We start from the raw sequence: 26,558 nt of genomic DNA, 5'->3' as shown, positions 1-26,558 counted from the left end.
ACCACCACAACCACGACCATTCCCCACCACAGTCAATCCCCCACCTTCGTCAATCCCCACCGCCACCAATCCCCCACCACCGTGAACCCCAACACCACCACAAACGGCGAAAATAAAACCAAAATATAAAAAAAGTTTGAAGATTAAGCAATAAAATTTGAAATACAAACTAACCTTAATCGTGTGGTCCAGAGTTTGTCTTGTGAAAATCGTGTGGTCCAGAGCGTTTGTGTGTGTGTTCTTGGTGTTTTAGGGTAAGTTTTCAAATTTTAGATCTAGTTTACCCCTTTATTGAAGTTGGGAAAGTGTTTGTGTTCAATGAGAGCCGTATGGTTCAATGAGCACCTTAAAGTGTATGAAGTGTATAAATGAAATACTATAACCAATTTATCAGCTCCTGTACAGGAGGATAAACTGGTTAAGGCTTGTGTGTTCTATGCAAGGTGTACGAGTTCGAATCCCATGGGAGGCCGGTCCGATACAGAAGGACCCCTCCCTTTTTTTTGTGTAATTATAATTTTTCAAATCCAGTCCCTGAGGTTTGTTTTGCACAAGAACAGTCCCTGCACAGTTATTAAAAACTAACTGTAATTCTAATTTTTCAAATCCAGTCCCTGAAATTCTTATAACCGTTTATACCCCTTCTGCACATGCTTAGCATTTTTAAAAAAAGACCAATATACCCCTTCGTTATAAGAATCCCAATACCTTTAAAAAAAGACCAATATACCCCTTCGTTATAAGAATCCCAATACCTATTTGTTCGTACAACCACATGACCCCTCCCTTTTTTTGTGTAATTATAATTTTTCAAATCCAGTCCCTGAGGTTTGTTTTGCACAAGAACAGTCCCTGCACAGTTATTAAAAACTAACTGTAATTCTAATTTTTCAAATACAGTCCCTGAAATTCTTATAACCGTTTATACCCCTTCTGCACATGCTTAGCATTTTTAAAAAAGACCAATATACCCCTTCGTTATAAGAATCCCAATACCTTTAAAAAAGACCAATATACCCCTTCGTTATAAGAATCCCAATACCTATTTGTTCGTACAACCACATTAAACCCAAAATACAACATAGATGCTGATAAAATATTAAACATGTTACCATCCATACATGCGATAAAAGATTAAAGGTTTATACAAAAACAACCGGGCATACAACTAAACATAAATAACAAAAGACCAATAAATATTTGTTCGTACAACCACATTAAACGTCAAAATACAACCAAACGAAACAGATAAATATTACTCCTAAGCCATTTCCTCGTCACCGTCATCAGAACCACTATCCTCATAACGTATCAACTGCATCTGCGTGTCAGACGGGCCTGCCTGCGTGCCGGACGGGCTTGCCTGCGTGCCGGAAGGGCCTGCCTGCGTGCGGGACGGGCCGGCTTCCGAGCCGGACCCCGGATACACTCGTGGTTGTGGCGGGTCTCGAACTGGCAACCCCGCCTCGCTACGCCTATCAGCCTCGCTAGCCATCATCCACTCCATCATATCCTCCATCCGGTCCATCCGCCGATCCTGCAGCGCCAACCTCCCCATCACAGCCGTCTGACCCGCCACAAGCCTCTCGAGGAGACGCTGAGTGGACTGAGGCAACCTCATCGCATGATAGACGCGCCGAGGATGCTGTGGCGGCTCCTGCGGATGCCCCTGCTCAACCTCAGGCTCGACGTCACCCTCTCCAACAGGCTCATCAATAACATGAGGCATATCCACCTCCGCAGCGTCCAACAGATGTTGATGTACTAACGGCTGGACTACGAAAATCTGATCGTTCTCACCGACAAACCGATAACCAATGACCGAAAAGTTCACCGCCAAGTTCATCCCTCTCATCGTCCTAATACCCAAATACTCGAAAGGGGCAGGCGGTGGCAACTCCCCGATGAATGGAAAATACCGACCGCAATGCTGGGCAATACGCGTGATGAACGCCCCTCCGTGCAATCCGCCACGCTTCTGACGTCGGGAAAATGAGGCGAAATACTCCGCCAGGCAGCGATGGAGGGCGCACGGCGTCCCCGTGAATAAACAGTAAAGATAGAACAGGTCGTTTTTCGTGACCCACTCGTTGCTTTTGCCGCGCCCAGATATCGCCTTGGCAATGCAACGGTGTATGTAGCGAATGAGTGGGTCAGTAATCAACGAGACACGGGCCTTATGACCGAAGGGTACATCACAGAGGGTGGGCCACCAAGCAAGCAACTGATCATCAGGCATAGATGTGATCGCGGTGGTATAAATATCCTGAACCAACTCCTCATCAGTGTAGAATCCGGTGGCCAAAGCAAACTGACGCAGCGACATATTCTGTCGCTCCCCGAATAAACAGAAAGTTACCTCGGCAGGGGGTGGTTCCACCATCGGATCGTCCATATCTGAGTTAGGCTGCTCAGCAGGTCGTGGTCGATAGATAAACGTGGAGAGGAACTCCACCACCATAGGCCTATAAGAAGGCCCAGCCGCATAAAAAAAACATACGATCCCACGGGTTATTTTCCCCGATTATACCCCGGGCCCTCTGCTCCTCGTCACACTCCCGTAACGCGTCCCAACACAACGCCCTCTGCTGCCTCACTCTCATACCCTGGAACTTGGCAAAACGTCTGTATTCCATACTACGCTGGGGGAAGTCTAAAAAATCGTACTGCTCACAATTACCCCCGGCCATCGGATTGAATACCGGACCACCATTTGGTGCCTGTTGTTCCTCATCTGACGACATATCTGCAACAATTAAAAGTTAATATTTTGTCAGAATATTAATAAAATTACGACAACCCACAAACACCACAGCCAACCCACAACCACCACAGCCCACCCACAACCACCGTCAAACCCTAACCCATAGATACAACCACCACCGTCCTAACCTCAACCACTCTAACAACCACCACCGTCCTAACCTAAACCACTCTAACAACCACCACCGTCAAACACCTCTACCGCCAAACACCACAACCAAAATATTTCAGAACAAACAAAAAAAACCGTAAAAAACAATAACAAAAAGGAAAGATGAAGATGTTACTAACCTCTTGTGGAAATTCGCACCGTATGGTTCGATACGGGATAGAAATGGTATACGGGAGAGAGTTGTGTGTGTTTTTGGTGTGTGTGTGTTTGAATTGATTTTGATCTAGTTTTCCCTCTTTAGTGAGCTGAAATGTTGTTTGTGTTGGTATACACTCCTCATTGGCTAATACGTGGCTTATAGATTGCTTACCAGCAGCCGCTTATTGTGCTATGAGCGGCATATAGAGGCTGGTATACACCTCTCATTGCCCAATATGCTGCATATGATGCCTTTCTTTTAATAAAAATAGTGATGTAAATAAGTGTTTTTACATTATAAAACAATGTAATTAACATTTTTTATAAAATAAATGTTGCTTACACTATATTCAAAAGATAATAGAATGTAAAATAAAAAAAATAAAACATAATAATACGATTAAACAGTTTTACGTGTTACAACGAGAACCTACAACAAGTTAATAAAGTCTCTTCGTACACTTCTATTACTACGAAGTAACTTCTTACCCTCTGAAAGACGAGACATGTACATTGTCTCCCACTCCATAGCTTCAGTACTTCGATACATATTCCATAGTCCATTCGATGGAGGCATCGGACCATCATCCGTTAACTTAACCATGATGAAATGGCCATCTTCCACATAGGCAATCGAAAGAACAGAATGGCCCTCCGCCGGACCATCAAACATGGGAAAGTATGTTTGACAAACACCATTGCTTAAATGTTGAACAACCACACCAAATTTTTGAGCCACCAACAATCCGGTGTATGGCAAGAACATCCAGCATGCCATTGGTGCAGGTTCCACGTGCAACCAGTTTATTGATCGATATACTGTAGTGTAAAATCCCGGATCAAAAGAGTTAAGAAGAGGCATCCACCGGGCTTTGTTAATGAACATCTCATCCAGTAGCTCTTGGCGGACCCACATCCAAGCATTCTGGTCCAACCCCAAACCCATAGCCACCGATCGAAACCCACAGTTACCGTCAGGCTGGGCATCTTCCATATGTGTTATGTATTTTCGATACATAGATGGAAGCCAGTCCTTAAAATGATCGATCATGTTTTTGTACCTGTAATTGTAAAATATATTGTGGAAAATCTTTATCAGGGAAAATGTATGTATGGAAGTACGTAGGATATTATATAGGTCAATGATTGTTGACGTACCTATTCCCCACCAACAGTGGAAAATCTTCATCTATAATTTCAACTGTCTTTTTAGCCTTATTTTTCTTTGAACGACTGCGTTGCACTGCTGGCTTTTGAGCGTCCTCGTCCTTCTTTTGGCTTTTGCCTTTTGCTTCGGACCGGGTATCTTTACGTCTCGCAACCTTCTCCTTCTTTTTTTGTTGTGCTTTAGAGGTTGGGCGCCCCCGAGTATCTTGTTGTACCTCAGGCGGTTGATGGTCAGCCATACTTGGATTCACCACCTCCTTTATCTTCGACAACATACTTTTTAACACTATCGGTGGTTGCGCCTTCAGTTGTTGCATGACTCTGTCCATTTCCTCCCGAAGATTATTATCGTCTTCCTTAAGTTCTTCAGCATTGAAATCTAGTTTTGTCCAGAATTTGTCTACGGCGGCAAGAGGAATTTTGCAATCTGTATTTTAAAAACAATAGTTAGAAATGAGGGCGGGGGTGGGTATTCATATGAAGTAGAATAAGCGGTTGAAGCCTGTTTTTATTACTTGTATTTTCCCACCACTCCATCCGACAAGCACATGGCAACCCACAACTCGTAAAAAGCACATGACCACAAGTCCCCCCTGCTGCGAGCAACGTACGTATCTTTTTCTTCTCCACAAGCAACAAATCTAGTGCTTTCAGGGAAACATTACCACGTAGGTTATCAAAGAATGATATCATGTGGTCCCCCATTTTCAAGGACCGGCTATCCTGAAAAGTGAGGTTTATTTGTATGCGTTGTGACTCTACAACTTTGTCAACAAGCCACACAAGTCTATGGAGCGAGCTGTTTGGCCCCTTAAGGTATCTCTTAAACTTAGCATGTTGGCTTTCAACTCTGTTGGTTGTATGTTGACCAAAGTTAGGGCTTGTGTTAGTCCAGGCTGTAACAAACTTTTCTTTATAGGGTAGTAGCCAGACAGTATACAAATAGTCCAAAACTCCTGAGAAAAAAAAACAGAATATAACGATTTGTAATGTTTGTATTGTAACACCCCAACCAAAGGCTGAAACAAAATTTTTCTGATAAATTAACTATTTTTAAATAATTAATTAAACAAATACAACTATGTAATTATTGGATTAAATTGGTTAAAAATCGAATTTTGGGAAAAATATCAATTTTATATTTTCGAACATCATTCTGATGTTAAAATAATTATATAAAAATTTTCAGGTTTTATAAAATTAGTTTACTATTTTTATTGAATTTAATAAGATTAAAACTAACTTAATTCATAATAATTAGATAAAACCGGAAATAATTATAGTTTATATTTTTAGTAAAACAGGTTTGATGTATATGAGTTTATAAAAATGTTAGTTTTTATAAAAGCGATAAAAAACGTACAAAATAAAATAAAAGGTGTGTGCCCGGTTGGATTTTAAGAAATGTATAAAATAACTAATGTTAGGGTATATATCAGCTCCTGGACAGGAGGATAAACTGGTAAAGAAGGGGTGCTTTTACACGAGTAGTCCGGGTTCGATCCTTGCTAAGGGGCGGGTTATACAAGAAACCCCCCCTTTTTTGTTATTCTAATTAACGTAGTTAACTAAGTTAACTTCTTTTTTAAAGTATAAAACAACTAATGTTAGGGTATATATCAGCTCCTGGACAGGAGGATAAACTGGTAAAGAAGGGTGCTTTTACACGAGTGGTCCGGGTTCGATCCTTGCTAAGGGGCGGGTTATACAAGAAACCCCCTTTTTTTGTTATTCTAACTAACATAGTTAACTAAGTTAATTTTTTTTAAAGGATTTCTTATTCAACATTTAACTTGGTTAATATTTTAGAGTTAAAATAGGTTTCAAACAAGGCAATTTCAACCCTTATACTATAGATTTCAATAATTACATTTTATGCCCAAATACTTTGTAGTTTTAAATAATGTCAAAATAACCCATGTTTTGGTCAAAAATTACCGAAGCAATTAAGTGATCAAATTAGTTAAGTGAGGTAGTGTGCTAAAAAGTGTGTTGAAAATATGCTGGTTATGTTGTTTGGAAAAACAGTGTTCAGGATACGGCTCAGGATATTGAGCTGTATCTTCGATCAAACAACGAGCAAGAAAGTAAAGTAAATGACACAAGATGTACGAGGAAAGCCCTTGATCAATCTAGATCGCCGGCATAAAACCTCGGGAGCTGACAATCGCAGCTGCCTCGTTCTTCTTATTGCTTTAAACTTCAGGATACAGTGCAGGATATAGATCAGATCGCTAAGTGTTACAATGAATTTGTATGAAAGTGAAAGTTGCGAGAGAGCGAGTGTTAGAGTGTAGAGAGTGTGATTGTGATGTCCTAGTTGATCTGATATACCCACCTATTTATAGTAACGAATTACAAACAATAATCCCTACAAATATGGGCTACTCCGAATATTCCATTATGAACGTTATGGACCGAGTAATACGGCTTCAACGTCTTCCCTTGAACGACTTGGACCGAGTCTTCCGTGGAATAGGTCTTGTTAACGTTGCTAGCTTCTAACCCACGTGCCTGCACATAATCCATTAGTAATCCCGAGGATACCAATCAGGATGTTACCAATATCCTGAACTAGCATCCCGGATGTAAACAGATACAGCATAAACAAGATATATATCAAGATATTTCCCAGGATATGGGCTCAGAATTTCACCCATAACAATTGTCCCCAAAAATGTTACCGTTTGATATCCTAACGGTTACATTTTTTCACAATGGTCGAGGCAATTAAGAGATAAGACTATTGATGTGACAGCTTTCAACCACCCGGCCTATATTTACTCATCATACCCTACATCTTCTCATCCTCATCTTCATTTAACCTTTACCGAAGAGAAAAAGGTAAACATTTCTCTCTCAACTTCACTTTTCATTCTTCCCAATATTCCGGTAATAATATGGCAAGGCAGACAAGATCTAGCTCCGGCAACTCTGCTCCCACGTTCATCCACCAAAATATTCTCCAGGATCCGGAGAAAGAAATATGCACTTTTGACGGTGCACACTTGTCAGCCCTTAAAACCTCCGGCATCTTCCCAAAAAGGGACGGTGTTCCGGTCGTTTGATCGGGAAATCCGATCAGATATGGTTTCCGACGAGTGGTTGTGTTTTAATGCCTTTCCCTTCACCTTAGGGTTGCAATTTCCTTTCTCGGACTTCATCACCGAGTTCTTTAATGTCACCAAAATCTGCTTCAGTCAGACAATGCCAATGCTTTGGCGAGTCTTGTCTGTTCTTGATCAAATCAAGAACAACCATATCCCTGATCTTTCCGTTCATGACCTTCCTTTAGCATACCGACTTAGGTGCCACGGCTCTTGTCGATTCTTATTTTACTCTACTTCCAGTGACCCATTAATCCTCCGAGCCACCAGGAATGAAGAGGAATGGAAATCCAAATTCTTTTTTGTAAAAAGAGATTCAATCCCTGGTGGAGCGGATTACCCGGTGAATTGGTTGAAGAAGGGTAGGATTTAGGGTTTAAAGATGATCCTGCCTGTTATCCTGCTTTATATCCTGAACTGACTTTGTCATTTTCTTGTACAGCTGGTTTTAGGAAGCTAGCACCTCCCCTTGCAGATTCTCAAAAAAGAATAGACGCCATCAGACTCCTTCCAGAGGCAGAGAGAAGTTTCAACCCATCTCCACCAACTCCAAGCCCTCTTTCAAGCGCAAACATGTCTGGTAAGGATCCTGCAAGATATCCTGTACATACATGTTTTTATTTGATATTTTTAGGAGAGGTCTAGAATTTTACTTCCCATGTACAGATTCCAGCAAAGTTCCAGTCTATCTAGATCTTGAAGAACTCGAAAGTTATCCAACTCCAACCATAGTCAAGAAGGAGGCTCCTGCCGCTACTAGCTCCAAGCCACTCCCAGCTCCCAAGGCCAACCCAAGGACTCGTGCTTCCACAGCGAAAAAGAGGAAGGGTCTCGAAGTCAGTGCTCCAAGCTCAGAAGGGTTCTCCTATGATGAACTCAGCTTCACTGATTCCTTAGAGCCAATGACATCCTTCCTTAACAAGGTAATATCCTGACACATATCCTGCATGTATATCCTGCACATATATCCTGCATGTATATCCTAACAGGATATCCTGATAGGATATCTTAGTCATTATACACGTATATTCCAACTTGTACCTGTTATTGATGTGCAGGGCCTCCAGCATTTGCTCCACTTGTACAATGACGCATGTGGCACTGTTGCACTCCATGAAGCCAGGATCAAACAGCTTGAAAGCACCGTCGCTGACCAAGGTGCCATTGCTGAAGCGAAGAGCCGGCACTACGAAAGCCTGCTGAAGAAGGTCACCCAAGAAGCTGAGGTCAAACTTGCCACCGTTCAAATGGATCATGATCAAGCCATGATCAATTTCCGGGAGGGAATCAAGACTTCCGCTATCGTCTCCCTGTTACAAGCACGCATCAAGATGGCCTACGAGGCCAAGGAGACGGGTCTTGTTTGTCCATCTTGGCCAATTGAATCCTGGGTGGCCAAGTTGAAGGAGCTCGGAGGCAAAGCTGTGCCATTCCCAGCTGAAGCCGGTGAGTCTTCTAAGTCACCAGAGGCGGTGGATCAGGCTGGATATAAGAAGGATGCTGGAGCGGATGCTGGTGAGGATGCTGGACAGGATGCTGGTGAGGATGCTGGTGCTGAGAAGCCGGGGAAGGCTGGAGAGGATGCCGCTGTGTGAGGGCATCTGAGTGGGCGATGATGGATGTTGATGCTTAGGCCGGAGCCCACTTTTTTTTAGATTTGATGTTGGTCTGTAATCCCTAAACAATTTACTTTTCTGCACTTTACTTTTCTGCCCCTGAACAATTTACATTTCCTGCATGGCTTTTGAACAATACAACAGTTGGAGGTGGATGGGTCTCGGTTTGAGATGAAGCCTTCAACTGTTGGGTAAATATGGTAATGGACTATTAGTGCTCTTAGTGGATGGGCCTTGTTTTTAGGTGAAATTAAGAGCACATCTTTTGATATGTTAATAATATAACTCCTCTTTTGACTTTATTATTGTTGTTATACATTTTACTTGTGAAAATTGTTTTGTTTGAACATTTTTGAGAATATATTATAAACATATCCCGGTAGATATCCTGAAAGATATTCTGATAAGGATATTAAAATACAACCTATTAGTTGTCTAAATAAAAAGGAGAGATCATACCAGAGACTCTTAGAGAATCAATTTCAATTTTCCATTATAAGCTTGTCCCCAGTGCATTCTTATAAATCTGAATCCATCCTTTGAATAGTATAATGTATGTCCCCTGTGCTTGACACAGAAACACAAATGTATTCATATTTTGACTCGAATGAATTCCAAATACCCCAGGGCAAAACCCTTGATATCTTGAAATGAACCCTTAGTATACTGGGGATAAACCCTGAGTTTCATGCGCTACAGGCGGGAGTGTATAAACTCCAAGACTTAGAAAGGTGAAAACCTTTAAACCTTAGAGAGTATGAAAATACCCTTTCGCGAGAGAGGGTGATCAATCCTCATATACCTTTAGGATTCAGGATATAGCCAACAGTAACGAAATTATCAGCCACTTTTACATGGACTGGTCCCGCCACCTTGAACTATCCCTGAATAACTTGCGCTCCAGGCGGGGTGTTTAAACCCAATTCGGGAGAAAGGTGAATACCTTTAAACCTGTGAAGGGATCAGTATCCCTTAAACGAGAGAGAGGGGGCCAATCCTCTAATCTTCCGAGTTATCCTGAGTACATATCCTGGAGCTATATCCTGGAGCTATATCCTGGAGCATATGCTGCAAAACAATTGTAAACTAAGGTGGGTGTTAGCTTGGCTAACACCCCTCCGATGCCTAAGTCAGTATTGGGTTCAAGATAATAAACAAATATATTTAAAAGAGATAGAATACATACCATTCTGGGATAGAAATTAAATTCTATTCTTACTTGAAATAGAGCTTTAAGTGTATAGCATTCCAAGACCTTGGTAGCATATCCCCTTCCATATTCTTGAGTCTGTATGCTCCTTTCCCTGCTTCTGATTCAACTTCGTATGGTCCTTCCCATTTCGGAGCTAACTTGCCATCGGCAGGATTAGTAGTATTCTGAAAAGCCTTTCTTAGCACCCAATCACCAACTTGAAATCTCCTAGTCCTTATGTTCTTGTTATATGCTCTGGATATTCTTTGTTGATATGCTGCCATCCTTAGCCTTGCTGCGTCTCTTTTTTCGTCTATGGTATCCAAATCTTGACATAAGGTTTCAGGATTCTGCCCAGGATTCTGTAGGATAGATCTTGCAGCAGGTATCGCCATTTCCGTTGGAATTACTGCTTCTGCTCCGAATACTAAGGAGAATGGAGTTTGGCCGGTTGCATTTTTCACCGTCGTCCTGTCAGCCCATAACACAAAGGGTAATTCCTCTGCCCATCTTCCTTTTTTGGCTCCAAGTCTCTTCTTCAAGTTATTCACTATTATCTTGTTTGAAGATTCAGCTTGTCCATTCGCTTGAGGATGTACCGGAGTAGACGTTATCATTTTGATTCCCCAACTCTTGCAAAAGTCAGTAGTCCTTCTGCTTATAAACTGGGACCCATTGTCACAAATGATTTCAGCTGGTACTCCAAACCTGGTCAGGATATTCCTCTTTATGAAGGATACTACTTCTTGGTCTCTAACTTGAACAAATGCTTCAGCTTCAACCCACTTAGAGAAATAATCCGTCATTGCCAGCATAAAGACTTTTCCTCCCGGAGCCTTTGGTAACTTCCCTACTATATCCATCCCCCATTTCATGAACGGCCAAGGGGACGCTACAGGATATAGTGGTTCAGCTGGTTGATGCAATATGTTACTATGCCTCTGACATGCATCACATCTTCGAGCATATTCTGCGGCATCTTTCCTCATTGTTGCCCAATAATAACCTGTCCTTAGCACTTTTGAAAATAATGACCTGCCCCCAGTATGGTTACCACAATCCCCTTCATGTATATCCTGAAGTACTTCCTTGGCTTCAGGATCCTCCAAGCATCTCAAGTATGGTCCTGCAAGAGATTTCTTGTATAGAATATTATTTATGATAGTGAATCGTGATACCTTCATCCTAAATGCCTTAGGATTTTCATCTTCGGGGATATGTCCTTCCTTGAGATATCTCATAATTGGAGTTGTCCAGGATTTAGGATCCTCTTCAGGATACACCACTTTAGGATCTTGAATACTTGTTACTTCCTTATGCTGAGGATCCGTTGCAGGATACAGGATATGTAATATCGGTATTGGGATTCCTTCTGGTATCCTGATTGATGATCCCAAATTTGCCAGTGTGTCTGCTTCAGCGTTATCCTCTCTTGGTACCTGTTCAAGTGTAAAAACATCGAAATATCCTGCTAATTTTTTAAGAATACCGAGGTATTCAATTAGTTTCTCACCCTTGACTGCATAAGATCCATTAAAATGATTAGTAATTAACAAGGAATCAACATATACTTGCAAATTCTTGATATTCATATTCTTAGCCAATTCTAATCCTGTGATTAAAGCTTCGTATTCTGCCTCATTATTAGTAGCAGGGAATTCACATCTAACAGCCTGGGGTATTATGTCCCCCTGTGGCGATTTTAGTAGTATTCCTAATCCTACTCCTCTTACATTAGATGCACCATCAGTATATAATGTCCAGGATCCTGAGGATTCTCCCAACTGTTGGACTTCTAGGTCTACCTCCTCCTGAATGTCACTACTAAAATCAGCCACAAAGTCAGCTAAAGCCTGAGACTTTATGGCATTTCTAGGTTCATATACTAAATCATAGGCACTTAATTTTACAGACCACTTAGCCATTCTACCTGACATTTCCGGTTTTCTAAGCACATTCTTAACAGGATAATTAGTCTTAACATGAATCCTATGTGTTTCAAAATAATGTCTAAGCTTTGTTGATGCCATTACTAGAGCCAGTATTAGTTTTTCTAGGTGAGAATATCTAGTTTCAGCATTTAACAAACTTTTGCTAACATAATAAACAGGATACTGCTGACCTTCGTGATCCTTTACGAGTACTGCACTTACTGCATTCCCTGATACTGCCAGATACAGGGATAATGGTTCACCATCCTCGGGCTTCATCAATAGAGGCGCGGTTGAGAGATACTGCTTCAAATCCTGCAGGGCTGCTTCGTGCTTCTCGCCCCATTCAAATTTCTTATTCTTTTTCAGGATATCATAGAATTCTTTACACTTTTCTCAGGATCTTGAAATAAATCTATTCAAGGCTGCCACTCGTCCTGTTAACCGTTGAACATCCTTCAAATTCGAGGGTGACTTTATATCCAAGATAGCTTTGATCTGCTCCGGGCTTGCCTCTATCCCTCTTTTTGTTACCATGTATCCTAAAAACTTTCCTGCCCCCACTCCAAAATGGCACTTTGCAGGATTAAGTTTCATATTATACTGGTCCAGGATATCGAATGCCCCTTTAATATCCTGAAGATGATCCTCAGCTTTCTTGGATTTGACCACCATATCGTCAATGTACACCTCCATGGTGTCCCCCAGTTTGTCTTTAAACATCATGTTCACCAATCTCTGGTACGTTGCACCTGCATTTTTTAAACCGAAAGGCATAGCAGTATAACAGTAAATACCTGTTGGTGTCATGAAAGCAGTATCCTCCTGGTCCGAAGGTTCCATCTGAATCTGCTGGAATCCTGAGGATGCATCCATGAAGGTCAACATTTCATGACCGGCAGTGGCATCCACCATCGAGTCTATATGAGGCAGAGGGAATGGGTCTTTTGGACAAGCTTTGTTCAGGTCTGTGTAGTCTACACAGACTCTCCACTTCCCATTCTTCTTTTGAACCACTACTACATTTGCTAGCCATCTAGGGAATTTGACTTCTCTAATCATCCTGGACTTCAATAATCTTTCAACTTCCTCTTGGATAATTGCATTCCGCTCAGGGGCGAATTTCCTTCTCTTTTGTTGTATAGGCTTGAATGACCTGTCAATTCCAAGCTTGTGAGTGATAATGTCTTTAGATATACCTGTCATATCCTCATGCTTCCATGCAAACGTTGACATCCTGCATTTCAAAAAGTTAATTAATTGTTCTTCAATATCCTGAGGGATATTGGTTCCCACGAGCACCGAAATATCGGGATTATCCTGGTCCAGGATAATTTTCTTCACATCCTGCTCCGGATCCTCCACGATATCCTGGGCCCGCGTCTTTAATTGCTATGCTGCACTAGGTTTGGTTGAGGATTTCATCGAGGATGAGTAGCATTCTTTCGCCTCCTGCTGATCACTGTCGATCTTGCCAACCCCCCAAGGGGTAGGGATCTTGATGCATTGGTGATATGTTGATGGTACGGCCTTCATATCATGGATCCATGGTCTTCCTAGGATGATGTTATAGCAGGATAGAGAATCCATCACACAGAAACGTTGCATCTTGTTGACTCCTTCGACATATACGGGCAGCTTTATCTCTCCCACTGTGTTCCTAGCTTCTCCACTGAAACCAACGAGCACAGTGGACTTTGAAGTGATATCCATCGGAGACACATTCAGTCTCTTCAGAGTCTCCAGTTGTATTATGTTGACGGAGCTGCCATTATCAACCAGTATCCTGCGTACAAAATGGTTAGCCACATATAAGATTATTACCAGAGCATCATGGTGAGGATCCTGGACAGTATCCCTGTCATCTGCATCAAAAGTGATCACTTTGTCAGTTGTGAGGGTAGTCATCCTGACAGGTTTGTCTCCCCTCTCGGCTTTAGCTTCCTTTGCATGTCTCTTTGCTGCCGAATACGAAGTTCCACAAATGTCGGATCCCCTTGAAATGAAGTTGATTATCTTGGCATCGGCGGGAGGTGATGCCGCTCGCTCAGGATCCTTCTCAGTATCCTGACCCTTATTCTTCTTTCTTCCTAAGAGATCTTTCAAATACCCCTTGCTTAGAAGATAGCTTATATCTTTCCTCAGAGCGATGCAATCTTCGGTCATATGTCCAAAATCTTCGTGGAAAGCACACCATTTCGATTTGTCTTTCCAATCTGCTTTTTGCTGATTTTTCCTAGGCCATCTTGCCTTGTCTCCCAAACCCTGCATAGCATACATTAGTTCAGGTATGTTAACAGAAAAACAATATTCAGATAATTCAGGATATTCTTCAGGATCCTCGTCTTCAACAGCGTTTACTCTCTTGTTATCATTTCTGCCATATGGCTTAGAGCGATATGGCTTATATGAGGATTCCGATTTCCTGTTAGTCGACTTGTATGTTGAGGATGCATTCATCCTTTCTTGCATCTTTCTGTCATCCTCCAACCGAATATATCTTAGAGCCCTGTTCCGGGCTTCATCCAGGTTCCTGCATGGGTTCATTACAAGGTCTTGATAAAATTGAGAATCCTTTTGCAGCCCCATCTTGAAAGCTTGCACAGCTGTTGGAACATCAAGATGGGGAATGTCTAGTGATTCCCGGCTGAACTTGTTCACATAATCCCTAAGGGATTCCTGAGGCCCTTGTGTTATCCTGTAGAGATAACTTGTTAGTTTTTCAAAGCTTCTACTACAAGAAAATTGACTATTAAATAAATTTACTAAGTGAGCAAAAGATGTAATCGAATGTGGAGGAACATTCAAGAGCCATTTCAAAGCCGATCCTGTCAAGGTTGAACCAAAACCCTTGCACAAGCACGCTTCCTTGAGCTCTGGAGGGATAGGGTTGATCTCCATCCTTTCCCTATACTGGGCAATATGCTCCTCAGGATCCGTGGTTCCGTCGTAAAGCTTCATGTTCGGAGTCTGAAATCTTTTTGGGATTTCAGCATCACATATAGGATGCACGAATCGAGATATCCTGTGGCTATCCTGGGATACTTCAGGAATTGGCTGCACCACCCCAGGTACACTGGATATCATATCTTTTAATTTCTGAAGCTCCCTGGACAATTCTGACGTTACAGTTGTATCCTGCAAAGATCCAACACTGTTAGTGGTAATAGCATTATTATTATTTGATACGTTACCCGTTTGAGGATTTTGCCCGTATCCTGGAGCATATCCTGAGCTCCTCATGGTTGATATCCTGACCGAGGAGGGTATTTCAGGAGTATGATTCTGAGGAAGGCTGGGCACAATATTCCCCCTGTTATCCTCAGTATACACAGCTGAACTAAAGTTCAACGCTCTGGGATGTAATTGAGTGACATTATCCTCAGCAGATCTGCTCGAGCCAGACTTCAGGAGTTGTATTTCCCTTAAAAGCATTTGGTTCGTTTCCTGTTGCTGCCTCATTTGTTCCTGCACACTTCCAAACAAGGTTAGAATTTCATCGTTAGAAGCTAAAACAGGAGCAGATCCCTGGACACTCCGAGTAGGGATAACGTCTTGAGATTGTGTAGAGGCTGGCATCCTTGGAGGAGGTGGTGGAAGCACCGAACCAACTGTTGCAGAAGTTGTAGCAGACACAGTAGAAGAGCTCATGTTTGATCTTGAGGCCATTGTAAACAATGTGGCAAAAAGTTTTGAAAACAGAAAACCGATTAACGATTTCACCGAGATTTTTAGTAAAGAGAGCACCACTCGTCCCACGGATGGCGCCAAATTGTTTTGGTCAAAAATTACCGAAGAAATTAAGTGATCAAATTAGTTAAGTGAGGTAGTGTGCTAAAAAGTGTGTTGAAAATATGCTGGTTATGTTGTTTGGAAAAACAGTGTTCAGGATACGGCTCAGGATATTGAGCTGTATCTTCGATCAAACAACGAGCAAGAAAGTAAAGTAAATGACACAAGATGTACGAGGAAAGCCCTTGATCAATCTAGATCGCCGGCATAAAACCTCGGGAGCTGACAATCGCAGCTGTCTCGTTCTTCTTATTGCTTTAAACTTCAGGATACAGTGCAGGATATAGATCAGATCGCTAAGTGTTACAATGAATTTGTATGAAAGTGAAAGTTGCGAGAGAGCGAGTGTAGAGAGTGTGATTGTGATGTCCTAGTTGATCTGATATACCCACATATTTATAGTAACGAATTACAAACAATAATCCCTACAAATATGGGCTACTCCGAATATTCCATTATGAACGTTATGGACCGAGTAATACGGCTTCAACGTCTTCCCTTGAACGACTTGGACCGAGTCTTCCGTGGAATAGGTCTTGTTAACGTTGCTAGCTTCTAACCCACGTGCCTGCACATAATCCATTAGGAATCCCGAGGATACCAATCAGGATGTTACCAATATCCTGAACTAGCATCCCGGATGTAAACAGATACAGCATAAACAAGATATATATCAAGATATTTCCCAGGATATGGGCTCAGAATTTCACCCATAACAACCCCTAGACTATAACTTTCAATAAATGACAGTTTAGTCCCTGGACTTGGTTTTAACCATTTTTGTTATTCTAATTAACATAGTTAACCAAGTTAATTTTTTTTAAGGATTTCTTATTCAACATTTAACTTGGTTAAGATTTTAGAGTTAAAATAAGTTTCAAACAAGGCTATTTCAACCCTTTTACTTTAGATTTTACTAATTACATTTTATGCCCAATACTTTGTACTTTTAAATAATGTCAAAATAACCCCTAGACTATAACTTTCAATAAATGACAGTTTAGTCCCTGGACTTTGTTTTAACCATTTTTTAAGCAAGTTTCAAACAATGACAAACAAGTCCCTCAACTTATAGTTTCATAAAATGTCAAAATAGGCCCCTATAGTTTGTAATATAATACGTACCTGATCTATGGTCGTCAGTCAGTCGCGTAAATAGCCGCTCAAAGTTATAATTGTATAGCGTCTCAGTGGGAGAATTACACAATCGAGACCAAGAAAGCTTGAATATTTTCCATTCTTCAGCCGTTGCAAATTTTGCCTTGGTGTGTTTTAGAATATTTTGTGAGATGTGCCACCGACATAGCAATTTGGATGCTTTTGGGAATAGTTTATCGCAAGCATTCATCAAAGCTTTATCGCAATCTGTTACTATCACGCGCGGTTCCATACCCTCTTCCAACAATCCTTTGAGGTTCTGTAGGACCCACAAGAAGTTATCATGTTTTTCTTTAGAGATAAAAGCATGAGCGACACAAAACGACTTGTGTGTCGATGTCACACCCACAATTTGAACAAACGGAAGTCTATACTCATTAGTTTTGTAAGTGGTATCAACCATCAACACATGTAGGAAAGCACGCCACATATCGTACGAGTACCGATGAACAAAAAAAACCTCCTCGACCGCATTTGTTTCGGGATTCACCCGGGTGTGGTAAACATACCTTCCTTCATGCAACATTTGCTCCAATATCTGCATTGGAGTCCGATCACCGTACATTTTGACTTTAATCTTTTTTATCACGATTTGTATGTCTCGTAGAATGCACACGCTCTGTGGGTTTTGTTTTCTTATGGTTAAATGTATGTTCGTAGGCTCCATGTTTTGAATATAAAGTCTCTCTACCAATAATTCTTCGTCTGGGGTCAACCTTCTTGCAAACGTGTGACCCTCGAGAAATACCGCAGGCTCATGGTTATGATCCTTTTGCTTCACCACTAAGCTCCAATTGCCACTACTTGCGTCTAGTTTCCCTATCATTTTAAAAGGACACCCAATCTTCTTGCTACCAGAACGCCGAACTGTTGCTTTACTTTTGCATGTGCCTCCACGGTCGCATTGCAACCATATCTTCACTGTCCTTGCTGACGAATCTTCACCTTTTGTTACCGTTTGTTGGGTCATAATGACGTAACCTTTCGCAATTTCTGTTTTGTAAGCCCAATTCTTTAACTCGTGAAGTGTCGCAAATACCTGAAACAACGGTAATTTAAAACTATGTTTAAAACTATATTTGTTTAAAATCTAATAAACCTTATACATAACGAATAACACGTAAACAAAATCAACTTTTTCTAAATTCTACTAGGCACCCTTCTAATAAACCTATACATAACGAATAACACGTATACAAAATCAAAATTGTCTAAAATTTAATAAACATTATACATAACGAATAACACGTAAGTGACGGTAATGTTATACCTTTCCTTGTTTTTTCGGGTCATTAGCACCATCGTCCTTTTCACCACCATCGTCCCAGCCACCACCATCGTCCCAGCCACCACCATCTTCCTCGTCTTGGTCACTTTCCTCGAAGTGTGTAACACCTTTCTCGATTTCGTTCTCGTCTTCCTCGATGTCAAAAGCACCTTCCTCGGACTTTTTCAGCTTGCGTTGTTTTTCCTGATGGGAATGGTAAGTCCCGTATGCATGTTTTTCCTGTTGCGGATAGCTTTGAGCCACGTAAGATGGTCCCGTCTCCTCTACGACCTGAAACAACTTAATGGTTATACTAAAATAACCAAAACGACAATATGAATTTTTTACCTGGTTCAAATCAGGCACCACGGACCGCACACTCCCTTCCTGATGCGAATGGTAAGTTCCGGCGTGTTGCGGACGCACGGAAACCACCTCCTCCTCACCTCGATCAACGCCGGGTAACCAAACGCTTTCGGAGACTCATTCGAAATTTCACCAAAAAAATATCCAAAGTCCCAATTTGACATCGTGATTCGAATCTAATTTAACCAGACCGTTTATTTGAAAATTTTTATCATTTTCATCACTTTTTTGGGATTTTTGAACATTTGTATTACATAAATCCCGTAAGCTTGGGGTAAAAGGAAAAAATTCGAAACAATACGCAGCGTATAGGGCCATGAGCGCGTATATGCGGATCACCTTTTCAGCCTTTTCAGTCTGAACTCAGCTGTCTTGTCAGCAATATACCTTAAATTCAGAGATTATAGTACCAATGAGCAGTGTATAATGCAATGAGAGGCGTATAGGGTTTAATGCTCCAACTACCACCTTTCTAATACAGCGCTCATAGGGCAATGAGGGAGGCTCGTATAACTTTACTTTTTCTGACATAATTAATGCACTCAAACCCTATACAACCCTCATTGCCTTATACGGGACTGCTTGGGGGGTGGGGGGGGTGTCATTACTTTTGGAGGATGTACCAATACCCTCACCCTTTTATAAACCATTGAAACCATCTCAACCACCCAAACCTAAGAGAGCCGTCTGGTTTGGTTGATTTCAGATTCAAAGTTCAAACGGTTGTGGTCATTTGACCTTTATGATTTTCAAATAAAGAAAGAAATAACTGACATGTAATTATTAAGAACCATTATGGACAAAAACTCTAAAAAATGAAAACTGTCGTAAATCTGGTCAAAGGATACAACCCCTGCAGCTACATAAGATAATTAGCCATCTCAAGTTTTTTTTAATCGAAAGGCGTTCTTCTCCAATGGATGGTTCACGGGTACTTAACGTAATATACCTTAAGAACACCTTTCTCAGCAATAATTATTCAAGCACCCTATGCAACTCCTTCGAAAAAAACTCGAATGGTGAAAGGAAACCCTTTACTTAATCCCAACATATAATGTCTTGGTAGTACTAAGAACAAAGATCCCGACTTTCTAAAAACTATATACAATATCATATCGGTTTATAATAGAAAACAATAGTTGGAAAACTGATTTGTAACCTATTCTTTTTATTTCAATATTTTATGTAACAAATTTTTTGATTGATAACTGATTCATTGCGGAACACTAAAAAAGTGGGGAACAGCGGGGAACCGACTCAAACGAACTCCGATTGGACTCATTCCAGCGGCGTTGGAACCAGCTCGTCGAACTCTAACTAGGATCTCTTAACCCTAAACCCCAGGGGCGGATGTAAAGAGGAACAAGGGGTAGCCTCCGCTACCGCTTGGTCGGAAAATTTTTGACGTTTTTAGTATAAATTTTGGAAAAATTTGACGTTTTTTTGATTTCGTTACCGCCTATTTATAAAACGTTACCGCTTGGTCGGAATCCTAGATCCGCCACTGCTAAACCCTAAATCATAACTCCTAAACTCTAAACCCTAAAGCTAAAAAATAAGGCTAAAACTTAAGCTAAATCGTAAAATCTAAACTATAAACACTAAAAGCTAAACCCTAAAGGCTAAACCTAAAGCTAAACCTTAAAACTTAACCCTAAAGCTAAACCCTAAACCCTAAAGCTAAATACTAAAGCTAAACCCTAAAAGCCAAACCCTAATATATTTAGGGTTTAGGGGTTATGATTTAGGGTTTAGGGTTAAGAGATCCTAGTTAGGGTTCGACGAGCCGGTTCCAACGCCGCTGGAATGAGTCCAATCAGAGTTTATTTGAGTCGGTTCCCCACTTTTCCCACTTTTTTAGTGTTCCCCAATGAACCTCAAACATAACTCATAACTGTTATATACAAATTTATGATTTTTATATATATATTTTTAAAATTTAATACTCAACCTATGAAATACATAGGTTTATAATATAACTTAAATATAAATCAAGTCAAATTTATCAAAGATAGTCAATCTTTACGCGTATTGAACAATAATTACGAGAATTCAAAATAGAGAAGTTGGCGAGAGTATTAAAACAGTTGACGTTGAAGATGGTTACTAATAATAGTACACCATATATAAGGCCCACCCAAAAAAAAAAAATCAAAGCAAAGGATTAGAGCTATGAAGAAGACTTTTGACCCAAGAGGAGTTGCTTTAATGCTTGTGATAATTAATCTGATCATTCATAATGTTTTGCATGCAGATTCTGCACATGATCAAGGTAGATTTAAGTTTAATTTTGTTGTTCCCATCCATGTTTAAATCAAATCGCAATGGTGGCTGAGAAAATATATATTGATTAAGAATTTACTTGTAGGAAATGCATTTTCCGGTAGAAATAGACTGCTTAGAAGGGTTTCATCAGCGCCGCCGCCCCCAAAAATAAGAGGAAATCCGCAGCAAAGGTCACCAAAGCGATCCCCACCTCCACCTCCACCACCATCAACACCATCAGCGGCTTAGTCCAGATGACCCTTTGAAGTGTAACCAAAGCTCATCAATATTTGTATTTGAATGCCGTTGTTTAATGTAAAAGTATGAATATTATTATTGTAATATCCTAGTTGTTACACCCGTGTATAACTTTATGATGATAGTCTACTTAAGTGTTTTTCGCTTGTGAAATGTAATAACCGGTAATTAACGGTTTCTAATTACGAGATTAACAAACGTTCAAGGCGATAATAATTAGTGTTTAAAGCACAAATTAACTTAATTAGCGTATTGGAATGCCTAGGAACGCCTACTCGACTTTACAGTACGCGAATGATGATCTGCGGAGGAACTGCGTAATGAGAAACGATAACGAACTGGTGCCATACGAAATACTGACCACGCCAACAAATACGAATTTTATACGTATAATTTAAACCTATGGATTTTGTTTTGCGAAATTTACGACGCTCTCGAATGTCACAACACGCAAACGTGAACGAAAAAAACACGACTACAGGAACGCACCGGCAACGAAACGGAAGCACCGGACACGCGTATTAACTTAAAAACTGAAATATTATGATATATTTAACTTTGTTTTCAAATTTTATTATCTGTAGTTGAAAACGGATCACAAAACGACATGAAACGACGAAACGACCCGTTTTACGCGATTTAACACCACTAATCGAACGAACACGTCTATTTACGACTTACGGTCCAATGTGCCTAGAACATTAAAATTATGGCACTAGTATATGTTCGGTGTGAAAAATAAATGAAAACATAATGCGGATATTGAATATCATACTTTTGGTTCGTATCGCTTATAAATTAATTTTGACAAAAATTAATTGTTCTAAAAGCGCTTTTCACCAAGCGAACTCTAAAAGATAATCAATAAGTGACATTGGTTAATGTATGGTATGTTAGGGGATAAAAGATATAATACGAATAATTATATGACAAACCCCGGTTTTATTTTATAAACTTCCGTTAGTTAGACGAATAACTAGCCAAAATAATAATAGTATGGCACCAAATCACTAACTAATCGATGCTAGTGAACTAGTTAGTGATGATTAGGGACTAATACCCAATTTAGGGTCCTAATCCTTCCAACTTCCCTAATGACCAAAATATCTAAAATTACCATCATTTCAAGTATCCAAATTGTCAAACCAAATCACCAACCCCAATCACTCCCCTTACGGTCACATGCCCTCCCATTCCCCTTGACTTTTTTTGTTTAGTCTTGGAAGAAATTGTGCATGGAAGTAAGGTGGTAGCATGATTGTATTGTAAGGTCCTTGTAAGAATTTTTTTAAAAAAGGGGTCTTTCATTCATAAGAAAAAAAATACACACACAACACCAAACTCTTTTTCTCCCTCTTCCTGTCGGAGGCCAAACCCCCCACCCAAACCTTATTTCTTTTATACTTTAGAATCTCACAAATCCCTTATAAACCACACTAAAATTATATATAAGTTAAGGTGTTAGAAGGTTTAGGAGGATTTTGGAGCTACACCTTAACTTACAAGGCTTCTATCCATCATTTTTAAGGAGTTTCTAAGCTTGGTAAGAACTTAAACTCACTTGGTTATAAATCTTGTTAGATGTTTATTCCTACAAGTATTAGTTCACCAAGGAGATGTTAATCTATTTTATTTCAAAGAAAACCCTTGTTAAAAATGAAAATATGAAGTGTATATGTATGTGAAGGGTGGTCGTGGATATGTATATGTGTTGTAAGAGGTTTTGTTTTGTGATTTTATATGATATGAACCTAACTTTGTCTATATTATATGTTTATAATCTAAAAGTTAAACTAAAAGGATTATATCTTGCTATTTTCATACATGTATAAACGTATACATGTTAATCTTTGGAATTAATAACTCAAGTCTTTGTCCATATACATATCACAAAACATATTCACACTTGTTATAACCAACGTATATAAGTTTTTTTTTTGTGTATATATACATATGAAGATAATCCAAGATTTGATGCTATATTTAATTATTACTCACTTGTAAAATGTTCGTAAACTTGCGGTTCTAGATACACACATCTTTGTGGATATATACACATGGACATCAAGTTGTTTCAAAGGAGTAGCATATGGCTTTTGTCAAATATTTTTTTTTTATCTGGGCACATACATGTGTATATATATATATATATATATATATATATATATATATATATAGATGATCCTAAAGTGTGTTATTAGAACCAACACCCTTAATATAACCTACGTAGACAAATTTGGTTCTTTCATGAGGAGAAATATATATTTATATATTTCTATAAGTCAAATGACATTTAAGTCAAGTTAGTGAAGGTTATATATACTTTTGGTGAATTATAATTATATATTTTACAAAAAAAAAACGGTCTTAAATATACTAGCATAATTACAAGGAGTATCTATTCCACTATATATATATTTGTTGTAATATATATAAATACTTGGGAATTCTCAGATAACCACCCACCAACACGTCGTAAGAATTAAACACTTTTATTTAAAAAGGTTAACATCTCGTTGTCTAAACAAGTTTGGTGAACGACTTGTCGGGTAGACACGTACATAAACCTAGTGTCTTATTGAATTAGGACACGTGTAGGTCGGGAATTATTTTGGACATTTGGTTTGCTAGCATACGCATGGAACGCAATTGGTGAGTTCATAACCCCCACTTTTTTTACGGTTTTACATTTTATAAATGTTTTCGGGGGTGGAAAGACATGCAAGTTTTTGCAAAAGAAAACACTATTTCGATGAACGAAAACACATATTTATAAATCATATTGCAAACGAATTTCAACGAACTCGAAAGGTTTACGAAAGGTTTATACTAAACATACCGGTTTACAAAACAAACGCGTATTTTCGCAAACGTGCATGATTTTCATGACTAGTGACGAGAATGTCCTAGTTACTACAACGGGACTGGGTTGTTCTACGTACGAAAAACGAGACAACTCAGAGAGATCATGTCCCCCTTTTCTTTCAACGTTTCGGTTTACAACTTTCGGAGGGGAAATACATGTCAAACTTAGGTATGATTAAGTTATGGAATGAACTCTTAGATCATGTGAGCATAGGCTGTAACTGAGGTGCCATTAATCCTTTTGAGGACCAAGGAACAAAGGTTAGATCTAATGGGTACGGGCGAGCCCCACTCACGGTCCATGGGTGACCACTTAGAGTGCTGTTGTATCCAGCGTCGAGAGTTCGACACTTAAATTGCCTACGCGGGTTGAGTACCTCCTATGTCGTCGCATATATTAATGTCCTCGCGAAACATTAATGATCAACATTTTCATAGACGCTTTACATACCAACTTACAACACTATAACTATCAAATGTTTTTAACATTCATTTGACGCAAACTCATAATACATGTATTTACAAACTTTGATAATGTTTTCAACTTATGTACAAGTAAGAGGATGTGTTGGTCCTGCTTACAAATACTCTTTTGGGCTCGGCCCATCCTCTCTCGTGCAAAATGCACAAAGACTATTGTGGGCTAGACTCATAGTTTTTCATATATCATGCCAAGAAAATAATTTTACTATATTTTCTCAACAACTTTGAAACCGGTTATCAAAAAGATTTATTTTAAATCTTTTCAAAACAAACTATAAGCTTGCTCAACTTTATGTTGACTTTTTCGCATGTTCTTTCTCAGGTTGCATTTTTTAAACCTAAGGAACGGTTGGAATAGGAGAACCCATGGGAATTCGAGTACCTAGCAGGCGTTCACTGTTTAGAAGTTTTAGCTTTTTGCTTCCGCTGTGCAATGAAGATACCGGTCCAGTCACGCCAAGCTCTGATATTTCGGGGTGTGACAGAAAATGTATACATTAAAAATACAACACGACCAAATCGCATGTCCAATCTGTATAATTAATTAATTCTTATTTTTGATCGTTAGAACAAAGTCAACAACATTCTTAGTAATTAGTAAATTCATTTCAAGGCCCACCGGAATATTTATTTGAGCCCAACGAATAAATTTTTCTTTACATATATTGTTGTGTTAAAAAAAGATAAGTTGTAATAACTACCTACATTGGTTTTAACTTTTAAACTGTTTTTATAACTCCTAAATGACCTACTTCATCATCAAACAACACAGATCTGACCTATCTGGTTTTCGATAATTGATGGAAGGAGCGGCCTCTTCGACGCTTCTTCTTGACATCAAAGGCCGCATGATGGTGTGACCCGAGCCCGACTACAGTAGGCCAAACATTTCTCCACCAAACATTGATCTCGTTATTAGTTGTCGGTGTTATTCTTCAATAATGAACAAGAAGTACCCTAGTTTATATCCTATTAAAATATTACCATATATATATATATACACAACAATGCATTTGATATATATCAATCTTGCATTAATACTTGTAGGGTTGTGTGGCTGCCTAGATAGTAATTTATTTCCTATAGAAGGACCATTCGAAGAAATTAATATACCTACCACTATGAAGAAGACTTTTGAAGCAAGAGGAGTTGCTCTATTGCTTGCGTTTATTCTGATCATTCATAATGTTTTGCAAGCAGATTCTTCATATGACCAAGGTAAATTTATGTTTAATTTTGGTGTTTCTGTCGATGTTTAGATCCAATCGCAATGGTGGTTGAGAAAATATATTGATTAAGAATTTACGTGTAGGAAATGCATTTTCCGGTAGAAATAGAATGCTTAGAAGGATTTCATCAGCGCCACCGCCCCCGAAGATAAGTGTAAATCCAAGTCCGAAGCCAAAGCCAACGCCATCCCCGCCTCCACCACCATCACATACACCAACGCCATGTCCACCTCCACCGCCACCACCATCATCGGCACCTTAGTACAAATGAACTTTGAACAATATTGAAATTTCCATGTATTTGAATGTTGTTGTGTTTATTTTTTAATGTAAAAGTAGAAATATTATTGTAAGATCCTAGCCAATAAATCTATGCTTGTTTTGAATCATGATAAATTCAATAATCAATCTACATCTTCTTTAAAAACTCAAATAATATAACATTTGCTATCAAAAGAATCATAAATGTTCTTAATTTTCAATTTTTTCCATAAATATTCTTATTTGAATTAAACTAGTAATATGACCCATGGAGGATGCGCCGCGGGCCCGTTGCAAACATCAAGTGGATTAATACAAACGTTATATGATGCGTTAATTATATCAAAATGCATGTTTTGACGTATCTAGTCTAATTCAGTGTAACCTGTCACACCCCGATTTCCACGTGTATCACCGGTGGGCCCGGTGGGGGATTACCGTGACGTAGTTGGCAACAATATAGTCAAACCACAATATATGAATGCACAGCGGAAGCATAAAGATAAATATGATTCAACCATTTACTGT

General features: G+C 39.6%; 2 protein-coding genes across 2 annotated transcripts; one reads left to right on the top strand and one right to left on the bottom strand.

The window, feature by feature from the left end:
- Positions 1-2,465: 2,465 nt before the first annotated feature.
- On the bottom strand, positions 2,466-18,006 carry LOC118485147. Its single transcript, XM_035981415.1, has 5 exons — positions 17,004-18,006; positions 4,756-5,196; positions 4,232-4,667; positions 3,563-4,134; positions 2,466-2,746 (listed from the first exon to the last, which is right to left on the bottom strand). Exons 1-5 carry the CDS (start codon positions 18,004-18,006, stop codon positions 2,466-2,468), a joined length of 2,733 nt encoding a protein of 910 aa, XP_035837308.1.
- A 7,580-nt stretch (positions 18,007-25,586) lies between these two features.
- On the top strand, positions 25,587-26,173 carry LOC110868547 (uncharacterized proline-rich protein). Its single transcript, XM_022117741.2, has 2 exons — positions 25,587-25,758; positions 25,853-26,173. Exons 1-2 carry the CDS (start codon positions 25,662-25,664, stop codon positions 26,029-26,031), a joined length of 276 nt encoding a protein of 91 aa, XP_021973433.1. The 5' UTR covers positions 25,587-25,661; the 3' UTR covers positions 26,032-26,173.
- The last annotated feature ends 385 nt before the right edge of the window (positions 26,174-26,558 follow it).

The sequence above is a fragment of the Helianthus annuus genome, chromosome 12 (assembly GCF_002127325.2).
Source record: "Helianthus annuus cultivar XRQ/B chromosome 12, HanXRQr2.0-SUNRISE, whole genome shotgun sequence".
Lineage (NCBI taxonomy): Eukaryota > Viridiplantae > Streptophyta > Magnoliopsida > Asterales > Asteraceae > Helianthus > Helianthus annuus.
Note: the sequence above shows the minus strand (reverse complement) of the source record. Positions and strands in the feature narration are given on the sequence as shown.